This window comes from Cibotium barometz, chromosome 62 (genome assembly GCF_041138505.1).
Source record: "Cibotium barometz isolate CiBa-2024 chromosome 62, ASM4113850v1, whole genome shotgun sequence".
Taxonomy (NCBI): domain Eukaryota; kingdom Viridiplantae; phylum Streptophyta; class Polypodiopsida; order Cyatheales; family Cibotiaceae; genus Cibotium; species Cibotium barometz.
In genome coordinates, this window is record NC_141107.1 from 32,097,255 (window position 1) to 32,123,597 (window position 26,343).

General features: G+C 45.2%; 1 protein-coding gene across 1 annotated transcript in view; it reads left to right on the forward strand.

Moving 5' to 3' along the window:
* Positions 1-23,159, forward strand: part of LOC147604367 (uncharacterized) — a 71,926-nt gene extending 48,767 nt beyond the window's left edge. The window contains exons 3-7 of the mRNA XM_086795709.1: positions 652-706; positions 20,815-20,942; positions 21,292-21,375; positions 22,485-22,610; positions 22,767-23,159. Coding sequence (XP_086651835.1) covers positions 652-706; positions 20,815-20,942; positions 21,292-21,375; positions 22,485-22,610; positions 22,767-22,895 — 522 coding nt within the window. The 3' untranslated portion in view covers positions 22,896-23,159. The remainder of the gene's footprint in view (positions 1-651; positions 707-20,814; positions 20,943-21,291; positions 21,376-22,484; positions 22,611-22,766) is intronic.
* Positions 23,160-26,343: the final 3,184 nt, after the last annotated feature.

Sequence of the window (26,343 nt, forward strand, 5' to 3'; positions counted from 1 at the left end):
ATAGGGGATTTGTAGGAAAACTCATAGTTGTAGTGCTTGAACATGGGCTTATAAGGGGCACTTTTTACCTTCTTTATTGAAGGGTGCCCCCCCCCTCTCTTTCCTTCTTGACCACCTAGAGTGAAAGGACACCACATGGACACCATTTTATTATTATGCCTTGTACTTGTGGCTGTGTATGCAACCTTATCATTCTAATACATTCAGCATCGTGTTGCTCTCTCTCTCTCTCTCTCTCTCTCTCTCTCTCTCTCGCTCTCTTGCTCTCTCCTCTGTTTTCTGCCAACATTTGCTGCACATTAGGGTTAAGTGTAACCTGACACTTGCTGCTGAAGTCGAGAGCGTTGAAGGCATTTTGTGTATTTTTTTTTTGGAACTCATTGCTCTTGCTGCACATTAGGGTTAAGTGTAACCTGACACTTGCTGCTGAAGTCGAGAGCATATTCATTCCTTTTTTCTTTTGTGGTGTAACGTTGAAGGCATTTTGTGTATAGTTTCTTGGAACTCATAGCTCTTCAGGCCTGGCATACATTATTTATAACAGTGAACCGGCTTTGTGCAGCAAATTTTGTAACTTTTTTGTGTTTGTTTGTAGACACATGGTTTAGATGGAGAAAAGAGCAATGCATTTATTCAATTTTTTTTCTGCAGGTATCTTTGCCTAAAGGCACTGGTCAGGAGGTTAGAATAGCTGTGCTTACACAAGGTATACATTGATTTATATTCACCCATGCGAAAAAGAGTTGCAAGGATGCCGGTTTGCATAATTAGGGATGGGAGTCGAATTACAATGCTGAATTATGCTGATGTGGTTGTTTCCTGTCACACGCCTGCTGCTAGGTTCTTCAAGTTATGCTTGCCTTGCTAAACCTTTGTCTCTCCTTGAAGCTGATCAATTTCTTTGTTGTCTATTGTCTTTTGGATGTTTATATTGACTACCCTCAGTGGTTTCTGGCTTGATGATGTACAAGTAAGAAAGAGGATAGATTGTATGATGTAGGCTAAAAAAGCATAGGGGAAATCATGATCAGTATGAAACTCTATCTGCCTACTAGTTGAAGGTTTTTTCATAGAACATATGACAAAGGACTAGGGAAAGTGCCACTAAAAGCTTTCTTTTCCTTGTTAGACTCTTCCAGCTCGTCTGGGTGATTAATCACATCAATGATAAAAAACAAAGCTCTGCTCCATGATTTTGGCATCCAAAACATGACAACTTTAAAGCTCTCTTTTAAAGGAAAAAAGACTTAGAAGCCTACATGTAGTAATGAGCAAGGACAAAAGGATTTGAGAAGTATAAATGCACAAGCTAAAGACCATATGCCCGACAAATGCAAGAGTCTACACATTGAAGCATGAGGATTAGTGTGTGCTTATTGTGCCTTGGGAATTCTTACTTCAACATGTTCTGCGCTCTTTTGGTATGACTCTGTTATGGGGTTGTGATTGGTTTCTAGCACATTCTCAAAGAAGGTAGTCAGAAACTAGGATGGGCTCCCATTACAGATACTCGATGAAAGTTAACAGCATGTATGAGTTGAAGAGGTTTATCCCATGCACTTTGGTGCTCATGGCAAGTACCTCATTACATCATACTAAGGTGACTCTAGACCTCTGTTGGTCTTCCGATTGAGGTTAAAAGTAGTTTAGCAAAATGTTGTTCATGCCTAAATTGTTGAGAAGTGCTTTAAAAATGACTACAGAGTTATTTCTCTCTTTTCAACATAGCTCATGTGTAAATTGTTGAGGAGTGCCTGAAAGATGACTACAGAGCTTCTTCTCTCTATTTAACGTTTTGATTTTTTAAAAATAAATTCTCATACCAGGGTACAGCGTTGAACAAAAGCAACCCTGGTGATGACATTGGCTTTGCATGGACCAAGCATCACACGCTTGCTGAACGGGTCCTCAATCGCAAGGCTAGGAGTGTATGATCCTATGTGGGAGTAGATGACAAAGGCCATAAATGTTTCGTGGGATTTTCAAAACTTGTAAAGGTTGGTCCCTTTTTTGTTGATGACCTTTCAGCTTCCAATGGATGGAACGATGAGAAACAAAACGCCAGATTTCCTCTCATGAAAGTTGATGCTCTAAATTTTCCAGTCTGTCAGTCAAACCTTGATTATATGTGTATCGTGAGGCAAGGAGGCTCATTTGGCTCAAGGAAACAAATACAGCCTCCGAAGGAAAGCTAACGATAGCATAGATTGCCTGCAATGGAAACCTTGGTGAACCTGAGCTCCTCCCCGTCCGCTGCATCTCCTACGCCCCCCCCCCCACCCGCCCCCACCCCCCCACGTTGCTGCGCCACTGGTCGCCCTCCTGTTCTGCCCATTTCCAGCCTTTCCGCCTGCCCTGTGCATCTGCGCCCCTCCCCCCCAGCCCTCCCTCTCCTTCACCTCCCTCTTAGCTTCCCCTCCCCCCTTTGCTGCTGCCCTAGCGCCGTCTGCCTCCCCCCCCTCCTCCTCCTCCTCCTCCTCCTCCTCCTGCGCCTGCCCCTCCCCCCCCCTCCTCTTTGCCCTTGCTGCAGCTGCCTCCCCCCCCTGTTCATTCTCTCCTCTCTCCCGCCTTCAGCCCCCCACTTCCCCCCCCTTTTTTTCTTCTAGTCTTCCCCTTTCTCGCGGGTTGATTCTTAGTTCTTTGGGGCGTTCCTCTATTCGCAAGTCTCGGCTTATTTTGGTCTTCACCCTCAGGAGTCGTCCATGGCAGCCGTTCCGTCATCCCCGAGCAAGGCCATGGTTTTTTACATATCCTTTTGCGAAGCGGACCTTCCGATTCTCACCACGATTGTTGCAACATTAGAGGCCTCCACCTTGGTTTGCAAGATTGTTGGTAGCTGCCCTGCGCGCGCACAACTCAGGGATCTTTTACAGGCGAGCGTCATTGTGAGCTTGCAAAGATCACAAACATTCACCCTCTGGGGCGTGGATACTACCAGGTAGAGTTTGACTTGCCAACGGTGTCAGACCGAGTCATGCAGCTGAGTCCCCTTGCATTGCATACGGCACAGGTCTTCTTTGTGCGGTGGCAGCACGGCTTCGATCCTGTGTCTAACCCTTTGGTTGGTGTGTCGGGCTTCCCAGTGAGTGATAGTTTGCTTTCGAGGCCTTAGTAAGGAATACCTTTCTCTCCTCCCGGTGGTTGGTGGTGCCATTGGGAGACTGATGGACCCCTCCCCTCTCCCCACTGCTGCCTTAGCTCTTGCTCGAGCATTCGAGATTCCATCCCCTCCCCCGCATTTGTGTTACCTCGCCAGATTCAATGTCACATGTTATATCTATTCCATGCCTCCGAGAAGACCTCGTCCTTTAGCGAGTGGAGTATTCAGGCCTTTCAGGCCAATGTTTCATTTGCAGGCAGATGGGCTATCTAGCCAGAGCTTCCAGAGGAGACTGCCTTCCCTCCCGTATCCCGTTTGGTTCCTCACCAGGTGGTAGAGAGAGAGGCAAGCTCTCAGGCAATGGAGCATCAGGTTCCGGCCGCGGACGACACATCTGCCGGAGAGTGGCCGACGGTTGGTGTCAAGTCTCCAGGATCTCCTCGTAAGGCAAACGTGCAAAACAAAGCCATAAAACCATGAAGGGGGTGCAAGCTTGACTCACCACCCAACCATGACAGCCATGGGCAAAACCCACTTGTCTTGGCTGTCCCCAACGAGCCACGAGCTGAGCTAACTAGCAAGACGTAACGATCAATCTCTACTGCAAGACGTGTCGACCCGCCACGGAGCTACCTTCGCAGGCCTCGAGACTGTTGCCGGCCTCGACTGCATGAAGCAGGTGCACGTCTGCACTAGATCGAGGCTCCTAACCGCAGAGCTCTCGCAAAGACTTGCGAGACTCTATGATCAACGGACTAACCTTGGCCACCCTTTTATAGGCTCTTGGCCAGTCACCGGGCATCCACACTTGGGTGTGTGCTCGTCAGTCTATCCCTAGCCCAGCTCGCCAATCAGCGTGCCCAGCTCCAAGCTTCCCCAAGCCTCGAAGCTAGTCTTGTGTGCGTGTGCTACACATAGTAGATACACTCTGTGCACATGACATACTCCCCTTCTAAGAGCTCACTCTTCGGCTCAGTAAAAACCAAGGGTAATTGCTCTGAAGAGTACTCCATGTCTCCCATGTAGCGTCCTCCTCCACACGATCCTTCCACTTGATCTTGTATTCCGTAAGTAGGGTATGCCGCAATCGTCTTTCACGAAATCTAAGAATCTTTTGCGGTTCGTGTGGCACAAATGTCATATCCTCGACATTTATGATTTCTTGAGGAGTAACTAACAGGTATGTTCCACCCAATATTTCCTTAAGTCTATTGACATGAAATACGGGATGAACTTTCACATGAGAAGGCAAGTCCAATTCATATGCAACTGAACCAATCTGGCGTTTAACCCAAAATGGTTCACAGTATCTAGGGAATAGATTCGAAGATCGACCCGTCCGTAAAGTCTCAGAATCGTTCCGAACTTGCAAATACACCATTGTTTCTTCAAAGAACTCTCTTAGTAAACAATGTCTATTAGAATAAAATCTATCTCTGTCTTGAGCACTTGTAATAGATTCCTTCGCAACTTGTAACATTTCTTGCATGACCTGCAAAAAAGTACGCGTTGCATCATGCTGAAGTCATGAAAATCCCACGCTAATAGGCGATCTAAGTTGAAATCCGTACATAAGCATGAAAGGACTAAAATCTGTACTCGTATGCTTAGTACAGTTGTATGTAAGTTCTAACATAGGAAGATAATCCTCCCATGAATCTTGTCTTTTGGAGACATGCACGAAGCATGTCCTCCAAAGTCTAGATCACCCTTTCAGTCTGGCCATCAGATTGAGGATGATCTGAGGAACTTAGATTCAAAGTTGTTTCCAATTTATCAAAAATAAGCCTCCAAAAGTCCCTTGTAAACTTAGACTCCCTATCATTGACTATGTCCTGTGGTAAACCGTACAGGCTAAACAATTGCTCGATAAACTGCCTTGCTAATTGCGTAGCTCTAACAATCTTTCGTGCAGGTAAAAATCTAGCCTTGACGTGTTCTTGGCAATCCGGTAATAAAGTCCATGAAAATACTCTCCTGGGATTTGCAAAGGATGCAACATCCTAGCCTGTCTAAAGCGTTTAGCTTTATTTGCTTGACAAACCTGACACTTGAGGACATAATCTTCTACATACTCTTTCATCTTTGGCCAATAGAAAGTGTGTTTCACTAAAGCTAATGTCATGTGTACCTCGGGGTGTCCAGGAGAAGGGGCGTCCTGACACTCCTTAAGAATCTTGGACCTAATGTCTGGGATCTATGGTACACAAAGTTTGTCATCATGGAACAGTAAACCATTCCGAATCATCCACTGGCCTCGCGCAGCTTGAATGGTAGGTTGGTCAGTCATTGAGTCTTGGTCAATCAATGATCTCTCGTCCTGGATTCTCTGCCAATATGGACCAAAATAACTAACAATCCTGCAAAGCTCTCTCAATGACTGAAATAAGCCAGTGGAAATCTCGGTGAACGACAAAGTATTCACCTCTATACGATTAAGCGCATCTGCTACACTATTCATGGACCCCTTTCGATAGTGTATTTTAAAATCAAAATCTTGCATTAACTCTGTCCATCTAGCTTTTCATCCTCTTAAATCATCCGCATCACACACATTTGATTGACTGTAATCAGTCAATACCACAAATTTGGAGCCATATAAATAATGCCTCCAAACCTTGAGAGCGTAAATGAGAGCATAAAGTTGCTTCTGAAGGGTTGGCCAATGACATTGAGTGTCGTCTAGCTTTCAACTCTCGAAAGCAATAGGTCTATCATCTTGGAATAGAGAGGTCCCAATCGCATAGTCACTCGCATCAGTCTCAAGAACATAAGGCCGACTAGGATCGGGTAGTCCTAAGGTAGAGGCTTCCTTGACTTTATCTTTCAAAAGTCTGAAGGCTATATCGAAATCATTATTCCAAGGGATAGGTTGATTCGAGTTACGTCCACGACCTTTCATCAAGTCGGTCAGCGATAGTGTGAGCTGAATCTATACTCCCGTACAGATTTCTGAAGAAAAACAACAAAACCGAGAAAAGAACGAAGTTGTCTCACCGTCTGTGGTATTGGCCAAGCCAAAGCCTTTTGGACTTGGTCATAGTCAATGCTCAACCCGTCTCGTGTGATCTCGTGTCCCAAGTAAATAAATTTTGTCATAAAAACCTCACATTTACTAAATTAAGCACACAATCGATTTTGTCTGAAAATAGTCAAGACAATCGTGAGGTGACTAACACGATCCTTGAGAGCTCGACTGTAGACTAAAATATCGTCGAGAAACACAACCACAAACTTTACCAAATGTTCATGAAAAAGATCGTTCATCATTTGTTGGAAAGTGATTGGAGCATTGGTCAATTCAAAAGATAATACGAGAAACTCGTAATGGCCATACCTAGTCCGAAAGGTGGTTCTTTCGACGTGCCTTTCATGAATACGTATCTGGTGGTAGCTGAACGTAAATCTATCAATATGAAATACTTCGCTCCCACGAAAGAGTCAATTAGGTTATCTGATCCAGGGAGAGGATAGTGGTTCTTGATTGTCACTTTGGTGATTTACTTGGACGGATCTGGAGCATTGGTCAATTCAAAAGATAATACGAGAAACTCAGTGCATGGTCCTAGAAGACTAGTGAAAGGTAGGTGTCCACTCAGTGAAGGTGGGAATGAGCCTGTGATCTGGGGCTACTCTACCCAATACCTCTTTATCGACTTGAACCCGTTCTTTTTGGTTGTTTTTACTCCCTTGTGGAGAAATGTGGCCTGCCTGGCCCGTGACACTTGTACAAATATAAATACTTCAAGAAATACAAAAAAGTATTGAGGGGGGAGCCGGCTCTTTCCAGCCCCAGTGCTGGTATCATTTGTATTTTTAGTATTTCCAGTTTCCGTGTTGTTGATGTTGTTTCCATTGTTTCATAACAGTTAAATTAAGTGTTCTAAATATGTATATATTGTCTTCCGATCTGTAGGTCTCCTGTTGGGAGCAGTCACATTGGTATCAGAGCCCGGTCGTCTCTCTTTCTCAAGTGGAGACACGGAGTTTTGAGATCGGAAGCTAGCACGAAGACTTAATTCAATGGACAGCCAGGGCAACCCATTGGAAGTGCCGAATTCGAGGGGCCAATCAAGTGCTTCACGGGATTCCGATGCATTGTATGGAAGGCATAAGTCTCTGGAAAGAGTCTATGACAGTGCATACATGGGACAGCCATCATGTGGTAAAGAACCCATGCACAAGGAAGAGCTCAATGCATTGAGGGCTGAGTTGGAGCACATGAAGAGGCTCTTGCAGGCAAAAGAGAAAGAGCTGAAATTCTTGCATGAGGACCTCCATGTACAAAGTGTCATAGAAGCCAAGAAAGTAGATGACTTGAGCAAAAAGATAATGAAAGTGTGCAGCAGTATGTCAATAAGTTTTGGAAAGTGTTGCTTGAGGTAACTGCCTTTATGCAAATCGCTGAGGATGAAAGAAAGAGGAAGTTTCGCTCTGGATTGCAACCAGCTTATCGTTCGGGCATTGAATTACACCCGAAACACACTTTGCAACAGCTTATAGCCTCTGCTTTTGCTACGGAGCAATTGGTGCTCAAAATTAAGCAAGATCAAGGGGGTTCTAAGGGCAAAGATAAGGCTGTCCCAAACCTGCAAAAAGATGGACAGCCACTTAAAAAGAGCTTCCGGGAGGTCCAGAAGGGAGGTAAAGCTGAAAATACTTCATCTAAGGATCATGGGCCAAAGAAGAACAAATTTGGCTTGACCCCCGAGCAAAGGGAGCAATATGCCAAGGAGGGGAAATGTTTTTCTTGTGGCAGCAAAGAGTATATGTTTAGACAATGCCCTAACCGCAAACCAAAGCATGAGGACAAGCAAACCAAGGCAAATGTGCATGCAGTTCCTGATGTGCAGGGAAACACAAAGCATGATGGAAAAGAGAGGATGGTATGCAAAGCATGGGGTCAAATCAAGGATCAGCCCGTCCTATTTATGTTTGATGATTGTGCAACAGATAACTTCATCTCTATTCAGATGGCAGCCGCGTTGGGTATTGAGGTTGAGGACATGGGGCCTCAAATTGAAGCGGAAGCTACCTTTGTTGGTAAAGAGGTGCAGGTTACCCCACTTATAGGGAAGTTGCGCATACATATCCAAGGTTACCTTGATCATGAGCATTTCTTGGTTGCACCACTTAATGGATGTGATGTATTGCTTGGTAAGCCATGGCATCATAGGCTTGAGCCGCGCAAAGAGTACAAGACAAACAGGATTTCCTTTATGCATAGAGACCGCATGCATGTTATTGATGCTGGCAAGGAAGGGGATTCTATGCCACTTGTATCTCACATCCAGATTAATAAAGCAATGAAAAAGAGTCTTTCTGCGTACTTGGTTTTTGTTTGTGATAGCATTGAACCAAGTCATCAAAATGTGGATGTTTTGACTCAGGATAGGCTGAATTTTCTTCATGCATATAAAGATTGTTTTGCTGATGCATTGCCAGGTGAACTACCTCCTCTAAGGCCTGAGGATCATCGCATAGATCTTGTGCCAGGCAGTTCTCCACCTAATAAACCCGCATACCGTGTGAGTGCCGCACAGCAAGAAGAGATCATCAAGCAGGTTAATGAGCTTTTAGAGAAAGGTTTGGTTCAGTCAAGTTCCTCACCTTATTATTGCTCTCTCGTGTTTCTTGTTCAAAAGAAAGACGGGTCATTCCGCATGTGTGTGGATTATAGAGCTCTAAATAAGCTCACCATCAAGAATAGATTTCCAAGCCCGTGTATTGATGACATTTTGGATAAGTTTGATGGCTTGGCTTGTTTCATCCGTATTGATTTGAAGAGTGGTTATCACCAGATACGAGTGGTGCCACAGGATGTCCACAAAACTGTCTTCAAAGGAGCAGGATTCCTGCAACTCAAGCATGCTATCATATGTGAATCCATATTGATTGTTCCCGACTTGCAAAGGTCATTCATAGTGGAATGTGATCCTTGTGGCGATTGTATAGGGGCTGTCCTAAATCAAGGTCATGCAGTTGCATATTAGAGCCGTCCATTGCATGATGCCGAGCTTCATATGGATATCTATGAGAAAGAGCTCTTGGCTGTAATTCATGTCTTAAAGATATGGAAACCTTATCTTCTTAGGACTGAATTTGTAGTCAAGACAGATCATCAAAGCTTGAGATACTTTCTATCTCAAACAAAGCTTTCGGAGAAGCAGATAAGAATGGTAAACTTTCTTTCCATGTTTCATTTTCAGATTGTATGTACTCCGGGAAAGAAAAATGTGGTGGCAGATGCATTATCTAGGAGGCCTTATGTGGTTGCAGTTTCAGTGGCCTCTCATGGTGACTTATCTGCCATGCGAGATTTGTATCATATGGATGCTGATTTTTGCCATATATGGACTGATTTGATGGCTGGTCACTTGCATGCCTCTTATGTGATCAAAGAGGGTTATCTTATGAAGGATAACTGCATATGTGTGGTGAAGGAAATGCGTCCAAAGGTTATGGAGGAATGTCACGCTCCACCTTATGCTGCTCATAGAGGTATCATGCCTACTACACGCATGATTGAGAGATATTTCTTTTGGCCAAGCATGCGTAAAGACATTGAGGCATATGTACGTGCATGTCTTACTTGCCAAAAGGTAAAATTTGATAGGCAAAAGCCTCCAAGTTTACTTCAGCCATTACCTATTCCCTCGCAGCCATGGGAAAGTATTACTATGAACTTTATTATGGACTTGCCTAGATCCCATAGCAGCCAGGAGTTTCATAAAAAAGGTTTTTTAAACGCGTTTCGAAACGTTTCATGGTGAAGCCCAGAAGTATGAAACGGCTCGGGTACCCGGGGGGGGGGGGGGGGACACATGTTACCTTGATCTCATAGGCTCAAATAAATTGCAAATTAGAACTTTGAAGACTGAAGTCTGAGACATGTGAAAACTTAACACTGTGTATTTGTGACAAATTTGACAATGAAGCGAGCTGTATTTAATACTTCCTGCAACCAACCTAGCTTGCCCATATCCTCCATCATAAGATCCAAACTATGACTGGCACATGGTGTCCAAACAATGCGTGGAAACTCATCCTCAAGCATGTGGCCCATACTGACACAATTTGAACCATTGTCAGTCACAACCTGCACAATATTTTTCGGCCCAACTTCCAAAACAGCCTCACGCAAATGGCGCCAAATGAACTCTCCTGTAACCACTGTGCCTGGCTGGGATGCATCAATGGCAGGCAAAAACATTGTGCCCTTGCAAGAGGACACCAAGATGTTGTACACACTTCTCTTGCGTACATCTGACCACCCGTCACAAAGCAATGAGCAACCATACTTTTCCCAAGTCTTCCTTAATGGCTGAATTTCGTGATGCACCTGTGCACGCTCTCTACATAGCTCTTTAGTGCGCATAGTCTCATAGTTGGGTCCCTTCCACTCGTATCCAATCCGACTGACGGCACGCATGGCACATTTCCAACGATTTGTGCGTAGTATGTTGAAAGACAAGGCACATTGTATGAAGAGCTTAGTGAGCTCTCGAGTTGCCTCTTTCACAGCCTGCTTTTGAAAACCTGCTTTGATATTGCCTCTCTTGAGAGACCCCACAATCGGCAATTTAGAACGAGCCGCTACCGGCATAGAGCTCGTACCTGCACACACACCACCTGCAAAGGAATCTTGGCTTTCAGCCACATGAGTTTTCCCCCTCTTTGCCACTACCTTGGAGCTCTCTTCTTCCTCGACACCTGTGCCTGTGTTAGAGTCTACAACCCCTTCTTGGATTTTCTTCCATTCTTGTAGACTGTCATACACAGCCTTTGGTACCCTGGGACAAGCACAAATGCCCTCACCCTTCAAGCCAGACAAATGGGCTTTGATGCGGGTTACACTCCCGCCGGTCACTAATAAGGAGAAATTGCACTTCCACTTTTCGACCCCAGACCCACCGTATCTTCCAAGTGAGGTGACATGGGCCCATACAGCATCACGATTGCGACCCATCTCGATTCTATAAAAAGTTCAAGAAAATTTCAGCCTTCAAAGTTCAAAGTTCAGGTTAATTTTCAGCCTTATAAATTTAATCATAATTCTGTAGTGTGTCTCTCTCTCTTTTTTTGGTCTCATAGGTCATTTTGGAAATTGGCCTCCTGAAGACATTAATATATCATTTCATTTCATTTCTCAGAATTTTCTCTAGAGTCTAGACTCTACACAGTGCACACATGTCACACTGTACACATACACATCTCTCTCTCTCTCTCTCTCTCTCTCTCTCTCTCTACACACACGTCACACGTCCTCTTTACACACCTCTCTCTCTCTTTACACCTCTCTCTCTCTCTCTCTCTCTCTCTCTCTCTCTCTCTCTCTCTACACACACACACACACACACGACAGCAATGCAGCACGGCTGTGTGTGTGTAGAGAGAGAGAGAGAGAGAGAGAGAGAGAGAGAGGTGTAAAGAGAGAGAGAGGTGTGTAAAGAGGACGTGTGACGTGTGTGTAGAGAGAGAGAGAGAGAGGTGTAAAGAGGACGTGTGACGTGTGTGTAGAGAGAGAGAGAGAGAGAGAGAGAGAGAGAGAGAGAGAGAGAGAGAGACACACACACACACACACACGACAGCAATGCAGCACGGCTGTGTGTGTGTGTAGAAAGAGAGAGAGAGAGAGAGAGAGAGAGAGAGAGAGAGAGGTGTAGAGAGAGAGAGAGGCAAGTCAGTGGTCACTCACGCTAGAGTGCGCACTGCGCGGCTGGACGCGTGCGGCGTGAGTCGAAGAACCTGTGCGCCGCGTGACTTCGAAGAACCTGCAGGCTGCTCGCACAGAAACGCACAAAAACGACAGCCAAACGTTTTTTTAACGTGGATATTGCAGTTTTGGGGAAAAAAAATTGTCCAAAAAAACTCGTTTCAAAAACAACGAAACGTTTCGAAACGTTTCGTATGCCTCAGGAACGGCGAAATGCGTTTCATTGCTACTATGCTAGATCCCAGCATGGGAATGATGCTATTTGGACCATTGTGGACAAGTTTAGCAAGCAAGCTCATTTCTTGCCCGTTAAGAAAACCATTAAAGTTGATCATATGGTGAAGCTTTTTCTTGCTAACATCTTCAAGCATCATGGTATGCCTAAGTCCATTGTTGGGAATAGAGATCCTAGGACTACGAGCCTCTTCTGGAGGGCTTTATTTGATAACATGGGCACTAAACTTGAGTTTTCATCAGCTTATCATCCCCAAACGGATGGCCAAAGTGAAGCTGCAAATTCAGCCGTGTTGGATCTGTTGAAGTGTTATGTGGTAGATCAAAAGACTGCATGGGAGAAATATCTTCCACTTGTAGAGTTTGCCTACAACAACACAGTTCATGCCTCCACAGGAAAGGCCCCGTTTGAGATTATATATGGCAAAGTGGTCTTGCCACCCATCCTTCGTATAAAGGATGAGATTTTTGCAGCTGATGAATACGTGCGTGACTTGGATGTAGCCTTTGCTCAGGTGCGGACAGCCATTGCGTGGTCACAAGATAAATATAAAAAGACTGCTGACAAGCATAGGAGAGACATGCAAGTCCAGGTAGGTGATTGGGTATTGCTGAAATTTGAGAAAGCTAGGCTTCGGAAGAGGCCAGGACGAGAGGGATCATATCCAAAGCTTTCTACTCGATATTATGGACCTTTCGAAGTGATTGACAAGATAATGAAGTGTCCTTCAGACTTGCTTTACCCAGCCATTGGAAGATTCGCAATGCTTTTCATGTGAGTCTTTTGCACGGAAGTATGTGGGGCCAGATTTATACGAGCCTGTCATAGAAGATCCGCCAGAATTTGATGAGCTTGAGGAGATCCTTCAGCCAGAGCAGATTGTATTTCACAAGGAGAGAGAGTTACCCCATGGGAAGCTTTCCAGGAGACACCTTGTGAAATTTAAAAATTATTTACCAATTGATGCAAAGTGGGTAGATGAGGATTATTTTGCTGACTACCCTCAGCCTCTACAGGCATATCTTGAGGCTTTTCAGTTGAGGTCAACTGTTTAGAAGCCCGGGGGGATGTCACCATTTGGTCCATCTCGATTTTTGGAGCCACTTATATGGGACTCTCACTCCATAGAGCGGCCAGATTTGTGCCATGTTCTTAGGGGTTCTTAGGGGCCAGGCTAGTGTCCCATGTGAAAGCGCTAGTTTTATGGTGTCACATGGACGGGAGACAAATCAGTGCCACCCGTGTGCGACCACTGCTGCGTCACATGGACGGGAACCAGTTTCGTGTCACCCGTGTGTGATTTGCTTCGTGCTGTATGGACGGAAGTCTGTAGGTGCCACCCGTGTATAGCCAGGATGGTGTCTTACCTATGGGACTGTCACTCCATAGGAAGACCAGCACATATTTATTTATATTTGTCGCGCCAGTTTTGTGCCCGACAGGAACCTCTTGTACAAGTTTCATGAAAGGGAGATTTCATCCAGTATTTGTGCACATGCATTAATGCCTGCATGCATAAATTTGTTTTTGCATGACTTGTTTGCGTGTGTCTGCCTGCTATGTCGTGCCAGTACACTGGACGGGGACGCCCTCAGTGTACCGTGGAATGCTGTTTGCTGACTTGGTGGTGTGGCGTGTGAACAGGTGGTAAGTTTATTCATTTTTCCCTTTTTAAAAGGTGAAATCCATAAACTAGAGTAAACCTTAATTTGTTATAAGCTAATGTGTTCACACACACTTAAAGTTGGGCTGGACATTTACTTCCTAGTGTGGGTGCCCATAAGTATAAATTTTGTATTAAGGTATTATAACCTTGCATAAGCCTTTCTTTTGCATGGAACATTTCTTTAAATTTCCCCACGTGGTGGGTTGGTGGTTCTTCTTTCTCCTTTGCTTCCTCACAGCTGCCCACACCTGAAGATAGCTGGCTGTACCCGCCTAGTACTTGCTGTCCATCGACTGTACCTGCTGTCCACGGCTGTACCAGCCCAGGTGTACCTGCTGTCCACGGCTGTACCAGTTCCTTTTGTACTTGCTGTCCACGCCTGCTGGCTGCCCCTGGAGTACCTACAGTACCTGCTGGCTGCCCCTAGTGTACCTACTGTACCTGCTGGCTGCCTTGGTGTACTTACTGTACCTACTGCAAGTACAGTCCCTACAGTACCTGCTGGCTGCCCCTGGAGTACCTACAAAACCTGCTGGCTGCCCCTGGTGTACCTACTGAACGTGCTGGCTGCCTTGGTGTATCTACTGTACCTACTGCAAGTACAGGTACATGCATAGTACCTGGTTGGTTGTACTTGCACACTTGAGAAGAACCTAAAGTGTTTGATTGTACTTGCTACAAATAGTATCGGTTGTATCTGGATTGTACTCACCGTACCAGGTGCTCTCTTATTCTTTTTCTGATTTGATTAAATCTGAAAATTGCTAATTTAAATTCAAGAAATGCTTTAAGTTGTGTTGTGCAGGATCATGGCATGTATATGCTGGCCATGTTCAGGAAAATTCTTCCTGGTGTGGCTAGTGTATTTCCCTATGTGGTGTTGTTAACCGCGCTCTCAGAACTTCTGAGAGCCAGTGAAGTTTAAACTCACCAGGGAATTTGGGAGCAAAGCTCATTAGGGAGAACCAGGCCACGTTCCCTCCGCGGTGTACTCCTTGGCCTGCATCAGTACGGGCGTGCTTGTTGGTGCACAGTCCTGGAAGACCAGTGAAAGGCAGGTGTCCACTCAGTGAAGGTGGGAATGAGCCTGTGATCTGGGGCTACTTTGCCCAACACATCTTCATCGACTTGAACCCGTTCTTTTTGGTTGTTTTCACTCCCTTGTGGAGAAATCTGGTCTGTCTGGCCCGTGACACTTGTAAAAATATAAATACTCCAAGAAATACAAAAAAGTATTGAAGGGAAAGAGGGGGGGGAGGGGGAGGGGGGGGCTTTCCGGCCCAAGTGCTGGTGTCATTTGTATTTTCAGTATTTCCAGTTTCTGTGTTACTGATGTTGTTTTCATTGTTTAATAACAGTTAAATTAAGTGTTCTAAATATGCATATATTGTCTTGCGATCTGTAGGCCTCTTGTTGGGAGCAGTCACACGTGCTTTTCATGAATACGTATCTGGTGGTAGCAGTACGTAAATCTATTTTTATGAAATACTTCGCTCCCACTAAACGGTCAATTAGGTCATTTGATCCAGGGAGAGGATAGTGGTTCTTAATTGTCACTTTGTTCAATCTCTTGTAATCTACACACATTCGCCAGGTGTTGTCCTTCTTTCTTCTAAGTAACACAGGTGCACCCCAAGGTGATTTACTTGGACTGATCTGGCCCATCTTCAAATAATCTGTGAGTTGTTTGAGCAACTCATTTTCCTCAATCTAGCTCATCCTGTACAGCACATGTTGAACACCCTGCAGGGACTAGATTAATACGATGATCCACTGCCCTCTCGGGTGGTAAGCTTGATGGTGGCTCCTTAGGAAATACATCTTGAAACGAGTCAAGTAACTTCTTTAATTCTTTGATTTCAAACACACTTAATTCATCAACATCCATTATAGGATTGATAAATGAAGAAAGTGGAATCAAAACAATGGAAAGCAATATACAAAGAAGAATCCATTATGTTTCCAAAATCAACTATATTTACAAGAGTTCCTTGAGAGGAATGTATACAATTAGCTAGGATACAATACTGGGTGTTCCTATGTGCAAAAGAAAAAGAATGACTAGACTAATGTATCTGGACCTTAAGGATCTTAAACCACTCAATTCCTAATAGCACGTCTACATAATCTAGGTGCATAACATAGCACTCCAGAATATCTCTGTAGTCCTGAATCTCGATCGGTAGCTTTTCCACCTTTCGATCCCACACTTGGGCGCCCACCCATTCACGCTTGAGTGTCTACCCGTCAGTCTATCCCTAGCCCAGCTCGACTCGAAACTTACAAAACAAAGCCAAATAACGTGAAGGGGATGCAGGTATGACTCACCACCCAACCATGACAGTGACCAATCTCTATTCCAAGATGTCCCATACCCGTGCGAGCCTCGAGATTGCTGTCGGACTCGACTGCATGAAGCAAGTACACGTCTGCACTAGATCCAGGCTCCTGACCGCAGAGCTCTCGCAAAGACTCGCGAGACTCTATGACAACGTGACTAACCTTGGCCACCCTTTTATAGACTCTTGGCTGGTCACTAGGCGTCCACACTTGGGCACGAGCTTGCCTAGTTCCAAGCTTTCCCAAGTCTCGAAGCTAGTCTTGTGTGCGTGCTGCACATGGTAGATACGCTCTATGCACATGATAGTTGGCCTGTGCTCGGGCCGTCAACCGACCACCAAGGCTGAGCGTCGTTGGCATGCGCGTGAGGCTGGCAGAGCACAGGAGTATTCGGTGTTGCCAGAGAATTGTTATGAGCATTTATCACAGCACCCACCAATTGGCAAGGGGCCCCACCCGGCTCCTCCGATTTGGCGATTGATACCTCGTCACGAGGCCTCCCTGGACTAGTGAAGCCGGTAGACCCCACCAAGTTTGGGGCTGTGGGGTGTGAGGGCATGGCACCGCCGCGCGGGGGGGGGGGGGGGTGGGGTTGTAGGGTCTCCATCCCACCCCCGATGCTCCCCTCCACCTCCTCCCATGTGCCCCTCCCCTCCTCCTCCTCCTCCATCCTTGCGCTATTTTTACTTGCAACTGTTTCTTCAGGCGTGTCCTCCTCATCGGAGCCGGCCCTCCCCCGTCACTCCGCCTCTCTAGAGCACTCTCGTCGTCCCCTAGTAGCCCCCGATCCGGAGCGGAGGAAGGCGACGAGTTCCGTTCGCCAATTAATTCACCGTTTATCTGAGCTGGCTGAGATGACTATCGCCGCCTCCCCAGTGAGAGCTCTCCCGCGAGAGTCCCTAGGCAGGGCCTCCAAGATAAGGTAGCCGATGGATTATAGTTTCTTCCGTTGTCTTCCGGCAAAAGGGACATATTTGTTTGAGGAGATAGTAGCACCTCTTTGGATATGTGTGGTTTTCCACCACTCCAAACCCTCTACGCCATAGAATAGCGCGATGATCTTCTCTTTCCCTTTGAGTGCAGTCCCAGGGACGGAGTGGGACGCAGAGTTGGTTACTGCCGCCATCCAGGGTTAGGCAGTAGAGCTTTCTCATCATCTTTATGACCTTCGCATCACCGACGTACTCACGCATCTATGGCCATGTTCTAGGATGGAACTTGGAGGCTCAACCCACAGAGGCCAGGATAGGGAGATGGTGGCCTCCAGCTTGGAGGTGCTGCTCTTTGTGTTCATGCATACTTTTGTCCGCAGTACCTCTCCCCCCCTCTTACAGGTACCTCCATTGTGATTGATGGAGTGCAAGAGTACGAATACTCTTGCGCTCGGAAAGAGTGGCGTGACGCATCACATGGAGGACAGGAGCCGCGCCCGCTTAGCACGCCTTTGTCCCAGTACGGATTGTGATTATTCCTTGTCCGCCCAAGGCTCTTCGAGTGGTGGACAGTTCGGCTAGCTCCACCTCACATAGATTGATATGCGGATAGTCTCGTAGAACATACAAGGTTTAGAGGGGCGTGAGTGCTTTCATAAACAAGGCATCCTTAGAGGAGAGCTTCAGAGAGTCCTAGTGGGAAGACCTATTGACATTCCTAGTGGGAAGACCTATTGACATTCTTTTCCTTCAAGAGTATTACCTCTCAGAGGGGGGTACCCGTTGATGTAGGAAGATTTTACCAGGTAGGAGTCGTACTTTCCGGTCTCCATCCTTTAGCCCTTTAGGGATGCGGGGAGGAGTTTGCATCTTTGTTAGTGAGTAGCTTTTGCTGACCGTGAGACATGGTCAGGAGTCATTGTCCCAGGGCGAGCACAGTGGGTTACCATTTTGATTGGAGAGGATAGCGTTGGCTTCCTCAATGTTTATGCCGCGAACGTCGCTGTAGGCAGAGCCCTCTTTTGGAGCTCAGTTCGGCAGGCCCTTCCCTAGGCTGACTTTTGGTGCATGGGTGGTGACTTCAACATGATAGAGGCAGCGCATAGGACAGACTTGGAGGAGGTACGGCCACAGTCCCAGGAACATAGTACTCTGCGTGGGAGGATCTGATACTAGTACTTAGGCAACGAGACCCTTGGCATCTTCCAAAGTTTGGGTGCAGCCCTAGGAGTCACAACTTCATGAGATCGGATAGGAGGAGCACCGGTCCCAACCTCTAGACTTGACAGGTTTTACGTTGATGAGTGGGCTTGCAGCCGTGGGGGCATGGTTGGTATCTTGCACTTCCTTTTTAGATCACGCCCCTGTTATTCTGTGATGTATCTAGATATGTATCACTGGTTAGAACATCTATGTATGCAGCATTGTATCAGTCTCTTGGCATTTGAACATTTGTTGTAGGGGGGTTCGTTGGAGACAATATATGTTCTCCTGCCATTTATCATTGTATGGGTTACAAAGTCAAAGGGTAGTAGTGTCTTTCTCAAGGTTTCCATGTGAACACTCCTTATGAGTATGTGTGTGTGTCTTTATGTGTGAACAATCTCTTAGGATAGATTTGATATTATGCAAGTGTGCAGGATCCTTCCTTGGGAAGAACCAGTCCAAGTTTGACTGAGTCAAAAGTTAAGGCTCTATGCCTATAAAAGCATGTATTTGGTGAAGGGTTTTATATATCAATACAATCATTCACTTGAGTCGTACAACTTTTCTCTCTCTCTCTCTCTCTCTCTCTCTCTCTCTCTCTCTCTCAAGTATGGCGCCTGTGTATAAGCCTCAATTGCTGTACCTAATCCTAACCCTAGCATCTCTTGGGCTTCAGAAAACTTCCACACATGGTAGACAAAACTGAAATTTAGCATCAGGAGGACTTTGGCCTTTTATCGTGGGTGAAGATAAGATGCCTGAAGATGAAGATGCAGCTAAGGCTTGGAAATTAAGGGATCAAAGAGCCTTTGGCCTAATAGCCCTTGGTCTCTCTGACAAGTTTATCCATCATGTAGTAGATCTCGCGACATCATTGAGGTATCAAGTGTTCACCTTCTTTACCAAGAAGAACTACAAAGGTATCAAGTGTTCCCACTCAAAGAAGCCGTGTAAACGTTGTGGAAAAAACAACCAAAATGAAAAGTGCTACTTCCAGAAAAAAGGAAGATGCCAACATCATTGAGGAGACACAGCTTTCCACAAAGGAGGCAAACTATTGTAATGATGAATGGGCTTTTTAAAAGTCACAAGTTTGTGTTGTTTTCAGTTGTGTTGTGTGTTTTGAGTTTGTGACCTGATCCTGTGTGTACTCTATCGTTTGGATCCCATAACTGGTCTGTGAAACTAGAGCCATGTGATTTAACCTTGATTAGGAAAATTGCCATGGGAAACCATGAGCCTAGATTTATCCTAGACATAGTATGAGGTAATCCCTTGAAGGGGGATTGTTGGGAATCAAGGTCTTACTTGTGCATGTGAGCCACCTCTTAGAGATGTGTTTGTGTATGTGTGTGAACCACCTCTTAGAGGGGTCACAATAATATCTAGATATTTGTGTCATGTGACATAAGCTATAATGTCAAGAGAAGAACCTTTGGGCCTATAAAGGTCTTGTACTTTCATTGAAATAAACGCACAACTATCCCATCATTGACTCGTGCAAGTCTCTCTCTCTAGAGTGTATTCTAACACTCTCTCTCTTTGATCTTTCCTTTAGCTTCAGCCATGTTTTTATATCAATCTCCATAGGCTGCAGCTTAAGCTCCACTATATCCAACATTGGGCAAGTCAAGAGTCAGTCTAGATGGTCTTAGATTACCTTTTTGGAAGGCCAAAGGTCACAGATTCGTACAGTCTTTTGTACTGTATAATATACTGAAAATACAGTTCTCTCTCTCTCTCTCTCTCTTCTGTCTTTGTTGGTGACTTGCATCAAATTTCTTATTGAGTTACTTAGGGTTGAAAGAAGACACACAAAGGTTCCGTGCATGTGACCAATGACAAGGCCATCCCTATCGGTGTGTATCTGCCACTGAGAAATTGGGCGTCCACAATATGACTCTACTCATTGACTAGGGCGGCTTGCAAGAGGTTTTGGATCTGTCTTTGGACCGGTCTGCTTCTGAAGAACTTTCAAACCAAGGTTAGTGATGTTACAGTGGAGGGAGGAGGAATGCATGGGAAAATCGACAGCTGAGGGCGGCCTTGAACAGGGTGGATGGAGTGGTGCAGAAAGGTCTGAGTTGGAAACAGGAATCGAACAGAGGTGGCAGTGGAAACAGGGAAGAGAGGTGGAGGCGGAAACAGGAGCAGCCAGAAGTGGAGACATAGCAGAGTGAAGTGGAGGGTGATGAGCAGGGGAGGCCAGGAAAGCGGAGGCGGGGCTGCAGGCAGGGGAAGCCACAGAGGCAGATAGAGAAAGGGGAAGCGTGAAAAAGAGGAAAAATAGGAGAGAGAGGAGGTGAGGGGGTGGGAAGAAGAGAAAGGCATGGGCACTGGGCAAACTTGCACACAACTGAGGGAGGTGCTCAATGAGTTAGGTGCAGGGGCTTTGCTGCTGCAGCAGGAAGTGGGAGCTCCAGCTTCACTCATGCATGCTAATTTTCTTGTGATTACGGGAAAAGTTTTTTCTGTATGTTTAATAACTGTGTTGATAGTTCATGAATACTAATGCTTTTGTCTGATATAACTAGTTTTTATAATCTCAAGCGAGAAAATGCTAAAAAAAAATGTAAGTTTCCCTACCAATGCTTTAATTCGTTCTTTTTATTTGTCTAGGAGAGAAGCAGATTGAAGCAAAAAATGCAGGTGCTGATATAGTTGGAGCTGATGATCTGATTGAGCAGATTGGTGGTGGTTTCATGGAGTTTGACAAGCTTATTGCTACTCCAGATATGATGCCCAAGGTTATTTCTACACCCTGCTAAAAAATAGATTTGTAAAAGTTTCTCTTTTTTTTTGTGGCAAAAACAAGACTAATAACACTTTAGGGACCAGTTTGTGAAACACTGGCTTCTTTTGAGCCACAATTCGCATGCATATCTACTGTAACTTTTAATAGAGGGATAGTCTTTGGCCATCTCAGTAAGTCAGGCATGCGTGTTTTCATGGAACGCTTGGTGTTTGCATGTGATTGGATGGCTGGTTTGGACATGTTTCCTGTGTTCTCTCAGTTGGTGAATCCTACAAAAGTGGTGTGGATAATGGATTTTGCTACCCTGCCAAATAGTTACCATGTGTCTTCCATGCTGGCAGGTTGCAAAGTTGGGAAGATTGCTAGGGCCACGGGGGCTTATGCCAAATCCAAAAGCAGGCACCGTGACTTCAGATCTCTCACAAGTATGGCTAATTTTTCCCTTGCTAGTCTTCAAAGTTTTTTAAAGAAGTCGGAAAAGTTTGCACTAATTTATGTGATTGTTATACCTCCATGGAGTCGAATGTTAGAATGGTTTGTTGAGTTGTATGACAAGCTCTTTGTTTATTGGGTGGACTTTTCTAACCTTGCTTGTAGTGTCCTCAAGTGTGTCCAGAGCACTATCCTTTGTGACTTGTGTCCAGCGCACAGAGAGGATATACATGGCCTTTCCCACAACAAGAATAGGAAGGTTGCCAGACGTCACAAGATAGCATATGCTCTGCTCATGTGCCCTATAATGAGGAACTCTAGTTGCATGGGGTCTCTCTGGAAACCTCAATCCACCCTATGTGACCACTTTGAAAAGATGGCACATTTTGTGCATTAGTATCTGCACGCAGGCACCTAGAAAATGTTCATTGCTTGGTAATGACTCTACGGTACTGCCATCTAGAAGCATGATGGCATATGAACAGTTACAGTATGGATTTTGCATGTGCTCTTCAGCAAGAGTTATTCCTACCAGGTGACTGGACGCATTTTTTGCTTTTGCAATCGTAAGTTCAACTGTGGGCATGCTTTGCAGCTTGGGTGCTGCTGCAGGACCCTTGGCCACCATGCTGCTTGGTCCTAACCTAAAAGCTTGTAAATTATTTGCTGCACAGTAAAGGCTGAAAATATATTGTACTAGCAGTATAATTTGAATTCTAGCCCCAACCAGATAAACCCTGCAATTAAGCATAAACATGGAAATGAAAGGACATAGCATCAAGCTCACCGCCCTACCATAGAGCCATTCAGGCTCACCCCCGAGCAAGGGGGACAGTAGCATCCAAGACATAGCTCCACGTGCAAAGTCCCTGGCGTCCCATACCACCAGTACACACCCATCGGATGTAAGCACGGAATAGTCTCAAGGCCTGGAGTCCAGGTCTGAGGAGCTCTCCCTCAAACTGACCCATAAAGTGACTTATATAGGCCTCCTATAAACCAGGAGCCAAATGCACATGTCTCATAAAAGCTACTAATCCCCCCACTTAAGATGAATTAGGTTCTCTTAACTGCTGGGCTTGTTTATGATTATTGTATGCAGGCAATATCAGAGTTCAAAGCAGGGAAGGTTGAGTACAGAACCGATAAGACGGGGATTGTGCATGTGCCTTTTGGCAAGACCACCTTCAGCATGGAGGACTTGCTCACAAACCTTATAGCTGTAGCTGTAAGATTCTCAGACTCCGAACCGCATGAGATATGTTGTAATGGTGGTTTTTTTAATAAATGAGACTATAAGGCATTGCAGATGTTCTTAAAAGCAAATCTAATTTCTTACAATGTGCTTCCGTAGCGTCTGATTGGATAGTTATGGTCTGAGCAGAACTCGGTGGATTCAAACAAGCCAACGGGGGCAAAGGGTGTGTACTGGAAAACTGCCTTTGTATGCGCCACAATGGGGCCGTCCATAAAGGTGAATGTGAGCGAGCTCCGTGAACTCAAGCTTTCGTGAAGTTTGTATGTATGTATTGTATGTTGTTATCACTTCTTCAGATCTCACAAGTGTCTTCCGACTGAGTCATTACCAACACTATCTTTGCAAGTCTGTGGGTATTGGCTATCTTTCGCATACTCCACATTGCAACCAGATTTACAGAAGCAAGAATGATGTTCCATTCTACGTTAACGGGCTGTAGATGTAATGGTCAAATGTTTTTTTTTTCCAAACAAGCTTATTTATCGTGTAGGTTATTGAATGTTAGATTTGCTCCTCGCAGTTTCTGATTTCATTGTCTTAGAATGGTCTATATTTTGTCCAAGTTTTTATAGACTTTTCAAGATGCTACAAGTAGGACCCTTGTGAAAACTAGATCTATTGTATGCTTGAAATGGGCTCGACCTATGTGGTTTATTTCTTATGAAGGAAAGGTGGCACCCGCATTTCATGAGAGTTTCAGGAGTGAGGTGGCCGAAACTTGACATATACATTGCAAGTAACAAAAAAATGTTCGAATGTATATTGCACATATATTGCGAGCACGGCGTGCTTATGAAATGACACGTATGTTGCAAGCAAGGAGTTTCGAGTGCTTATGAAATGGTAGGTGTGGTGCCAGCATCTTAAATCATATGAGCTCTGCTTTTTTAAATCTGTCATTGCATTGAAAGCTTGACATGGCCATGCTTGTGGCATGGTGCTGGTTTCGTTTGCTTGTCAATGAAAACTTTAATAAAAAGGCAACGGCAAGGTGGCTACAACTCTAATTGAATATAAGTTCAGGTGCTAAGCAAGCCCCAAAGGGTGTGCATGAGTGACGGTAAAACCGGAGAGGGTAGTGCAACATAATTGAGTGAGGGCAAAACATCAGAAGGTCGTAAATTCATGGAGTTCAAAAGTGGGAGACCAGATGTCTCCAGGATTTGAAAGAGAGTTGAATAGTCCTTTTGATTGTTGGATGTGTTTGGAGGAAACCCACAGATCTGTGGAATACAGAGAGGTGTAACGGAAGGCCAAAGCCCTTTAGAACAAGGTAATGCTGTTCCCCAACATAGTCCTTAGAATTCTTTGTTGCGAGCAGAACGAGTTCACATCCTTTCCATTAAATCGCCGCACTTTTTGAAGTACAAGTTTCAAGTAAAATTAATTGTTGATTTTGAAAATATTTAAAAATGCTAATATTTTTTATAGTACGCTATTTTAATATGCTTGATTGAACATGTAAGCAAACAAGTATTTTTATATCTATATTTGCTCTACTCTAATAAAAAAAATGCTCTCTCAACTCGAAAAGACAAACACAAATCCGAAATCATAGATAGTTTTTATTATTGATGATGAAAAATACTAAATTTTCAAAATTGCCAGTATCTCTCCGCCTGGTTCACTTTGCAGCCAAAGCCTTCCTTATCTGTGCAAGTAAAGGAGCACGAAGTAGTGGTGGTTCCATTGAACGATGAAGATGGTGTTTCGTTTATTGGCTATGACGCAGTACCACATCTCATCGAACAACTATCGGTGTATGTGTGGTTGCAGTGTGTGTGTGTGTGTGTGTGTGTGTGTGTGTGCGCGCGTACGTGTGTGGAGTGTGGAAGCTTGCTGCTGCTGCCGCCGCCCTGCCCTGCCTGCGTTGCTATCTGCTGCCCCCGCTACCGCCTTCTCCCACCGGAACAGGCCCCCAACAGTTCGCCCAGGCCCTCGCCGTCTCCCTCCTACCTGCGCAGTCTTTCTGCCCTCTGCCCGCCGCCGCTGCACAGCCTGCAGGCTGCGCTTCAGATTCCAGCACCCAGGATTAGCCGCCTTCATCTCCAGCTTCCTTCCCCTGTTCTCTTTTCTGCCTTGTACCTCCCCCTTTTGCTGTCGTCTACCTCAGGCCGTTTTCTGATTTTTGTATATTTACCCCTTCGCACATCTGCCCTCCTGTTTCAGCCTAAATATCAACATGGCTACTGCTGCAGATATCTGTACATATGCTCGTAAGGAAAGACAAGCAGAGACCAAACGCCGTCAGTCAGAGCCTGCAATACAAGATGATGCGCTTACTGTTGAAGCTCAGTATGTATTTGATACACTTAAAGATGACTTCTTGCAGTCCCGTCAGGAATGGGGCAAACCTGTCCCGGAGGTTACTTATAAATTGAAATTGCCGTCCCTAGTGAATCCTCTCAGAAGGTTGTCACAAACGGCAGTGATAATTTTCTTTCCAGGGAAAATCCCAGCTGCAAGTGATGTTGCGCAATGGATAAAGTCTATCCTTGGAGGATGTTTTGTAGAGGGAGTGTACTTTGCATCAAGAGGGTTTTATGAGGTGCACTTGTCGGATGCTGCGTGCAAGCAAAGGTTGCTTGAACTTTCACCCTTGTTTTACGGGAAACAGATGGTACATGCCATGCCATGGTCCCCCAACAAGGACTATCAAAGTCTTGTCAGGCATCATTGCCCTGTATGGGTGGAGGTTGTTAATTTTCCAGATTATATGCGTGAAGAGTTGCCTGGCCTGGCTGCTGCTTTGGGACAAGTAATTTGTCCTCCACGTCCCATGGGCAATCGTAACAGGTTTTGTATCCTATGGGATACCGACATACCTACCCCTCCTTCTATTGCGGTGGAAGTGGAGGGAGTGCAGCTGGGCAAGAAGTATTTCGAATTGAAGTGGGGTGTATTTGCAGGTGCATGTTTTGCATGTCATAAGTATGGACATTTGGCATCTGAATGCCCAACGGTATTACATAAGCCCCCCCCTAATGCATTGCCGCCTCAGACACGAGAAAAGAATGAAAAGCTCCAAGTTAAGACACCCACTGCAAATGCAGCAAAGAATGCCAAGTCCATCAATCAGATACAATCACCTGTTGCCAAAGCAAAAGACAAAGGAAAAGAGAAAATGCAGGAATCTACAGTGATTGATCATGATGGGTTTCAACAACCCAAGAAGGTGATTGCATTAAAGCAACGTCCCCTTCAATCTCGACAATGGGATGCTTCTTCTCCTTCACCAGGACAGGCTTCTACTTCAGCTCCTGTCCTACAAAACTGGGTCGGGGTTTTGAAAAAGGGCATCCCTATATGTGATTCAGATGAAGAAGAGAATGCCATCTCATTTATGGGCCATGATGGAATGCAACCCATGCAGGCCGATCCTTTGCCTTGTTGATGTTGTACATTCTGATGTCACCTTGTATATATCTTTTACATGCTACAAACACTTAAGTGCTTTACATACAATGTACAGAGTCTTTGCAATGCTTCAAAATGGAGACTTTTGTGGCACTATGTACATAAAATGCAGCCTGATATTGTCTGTTTACAAGAGCACAATCAACATTCCATGGCAGGTCAGCATGGATATTTTAGTGGCTACGACATATTTTATGCTGGCACCTCCACTTATTCAAGGGTATTTATTCTGGCTAGACATGAGTTGCAGCCTCAGTTAGCTTTTAATGACAGTACTGGCAGATGG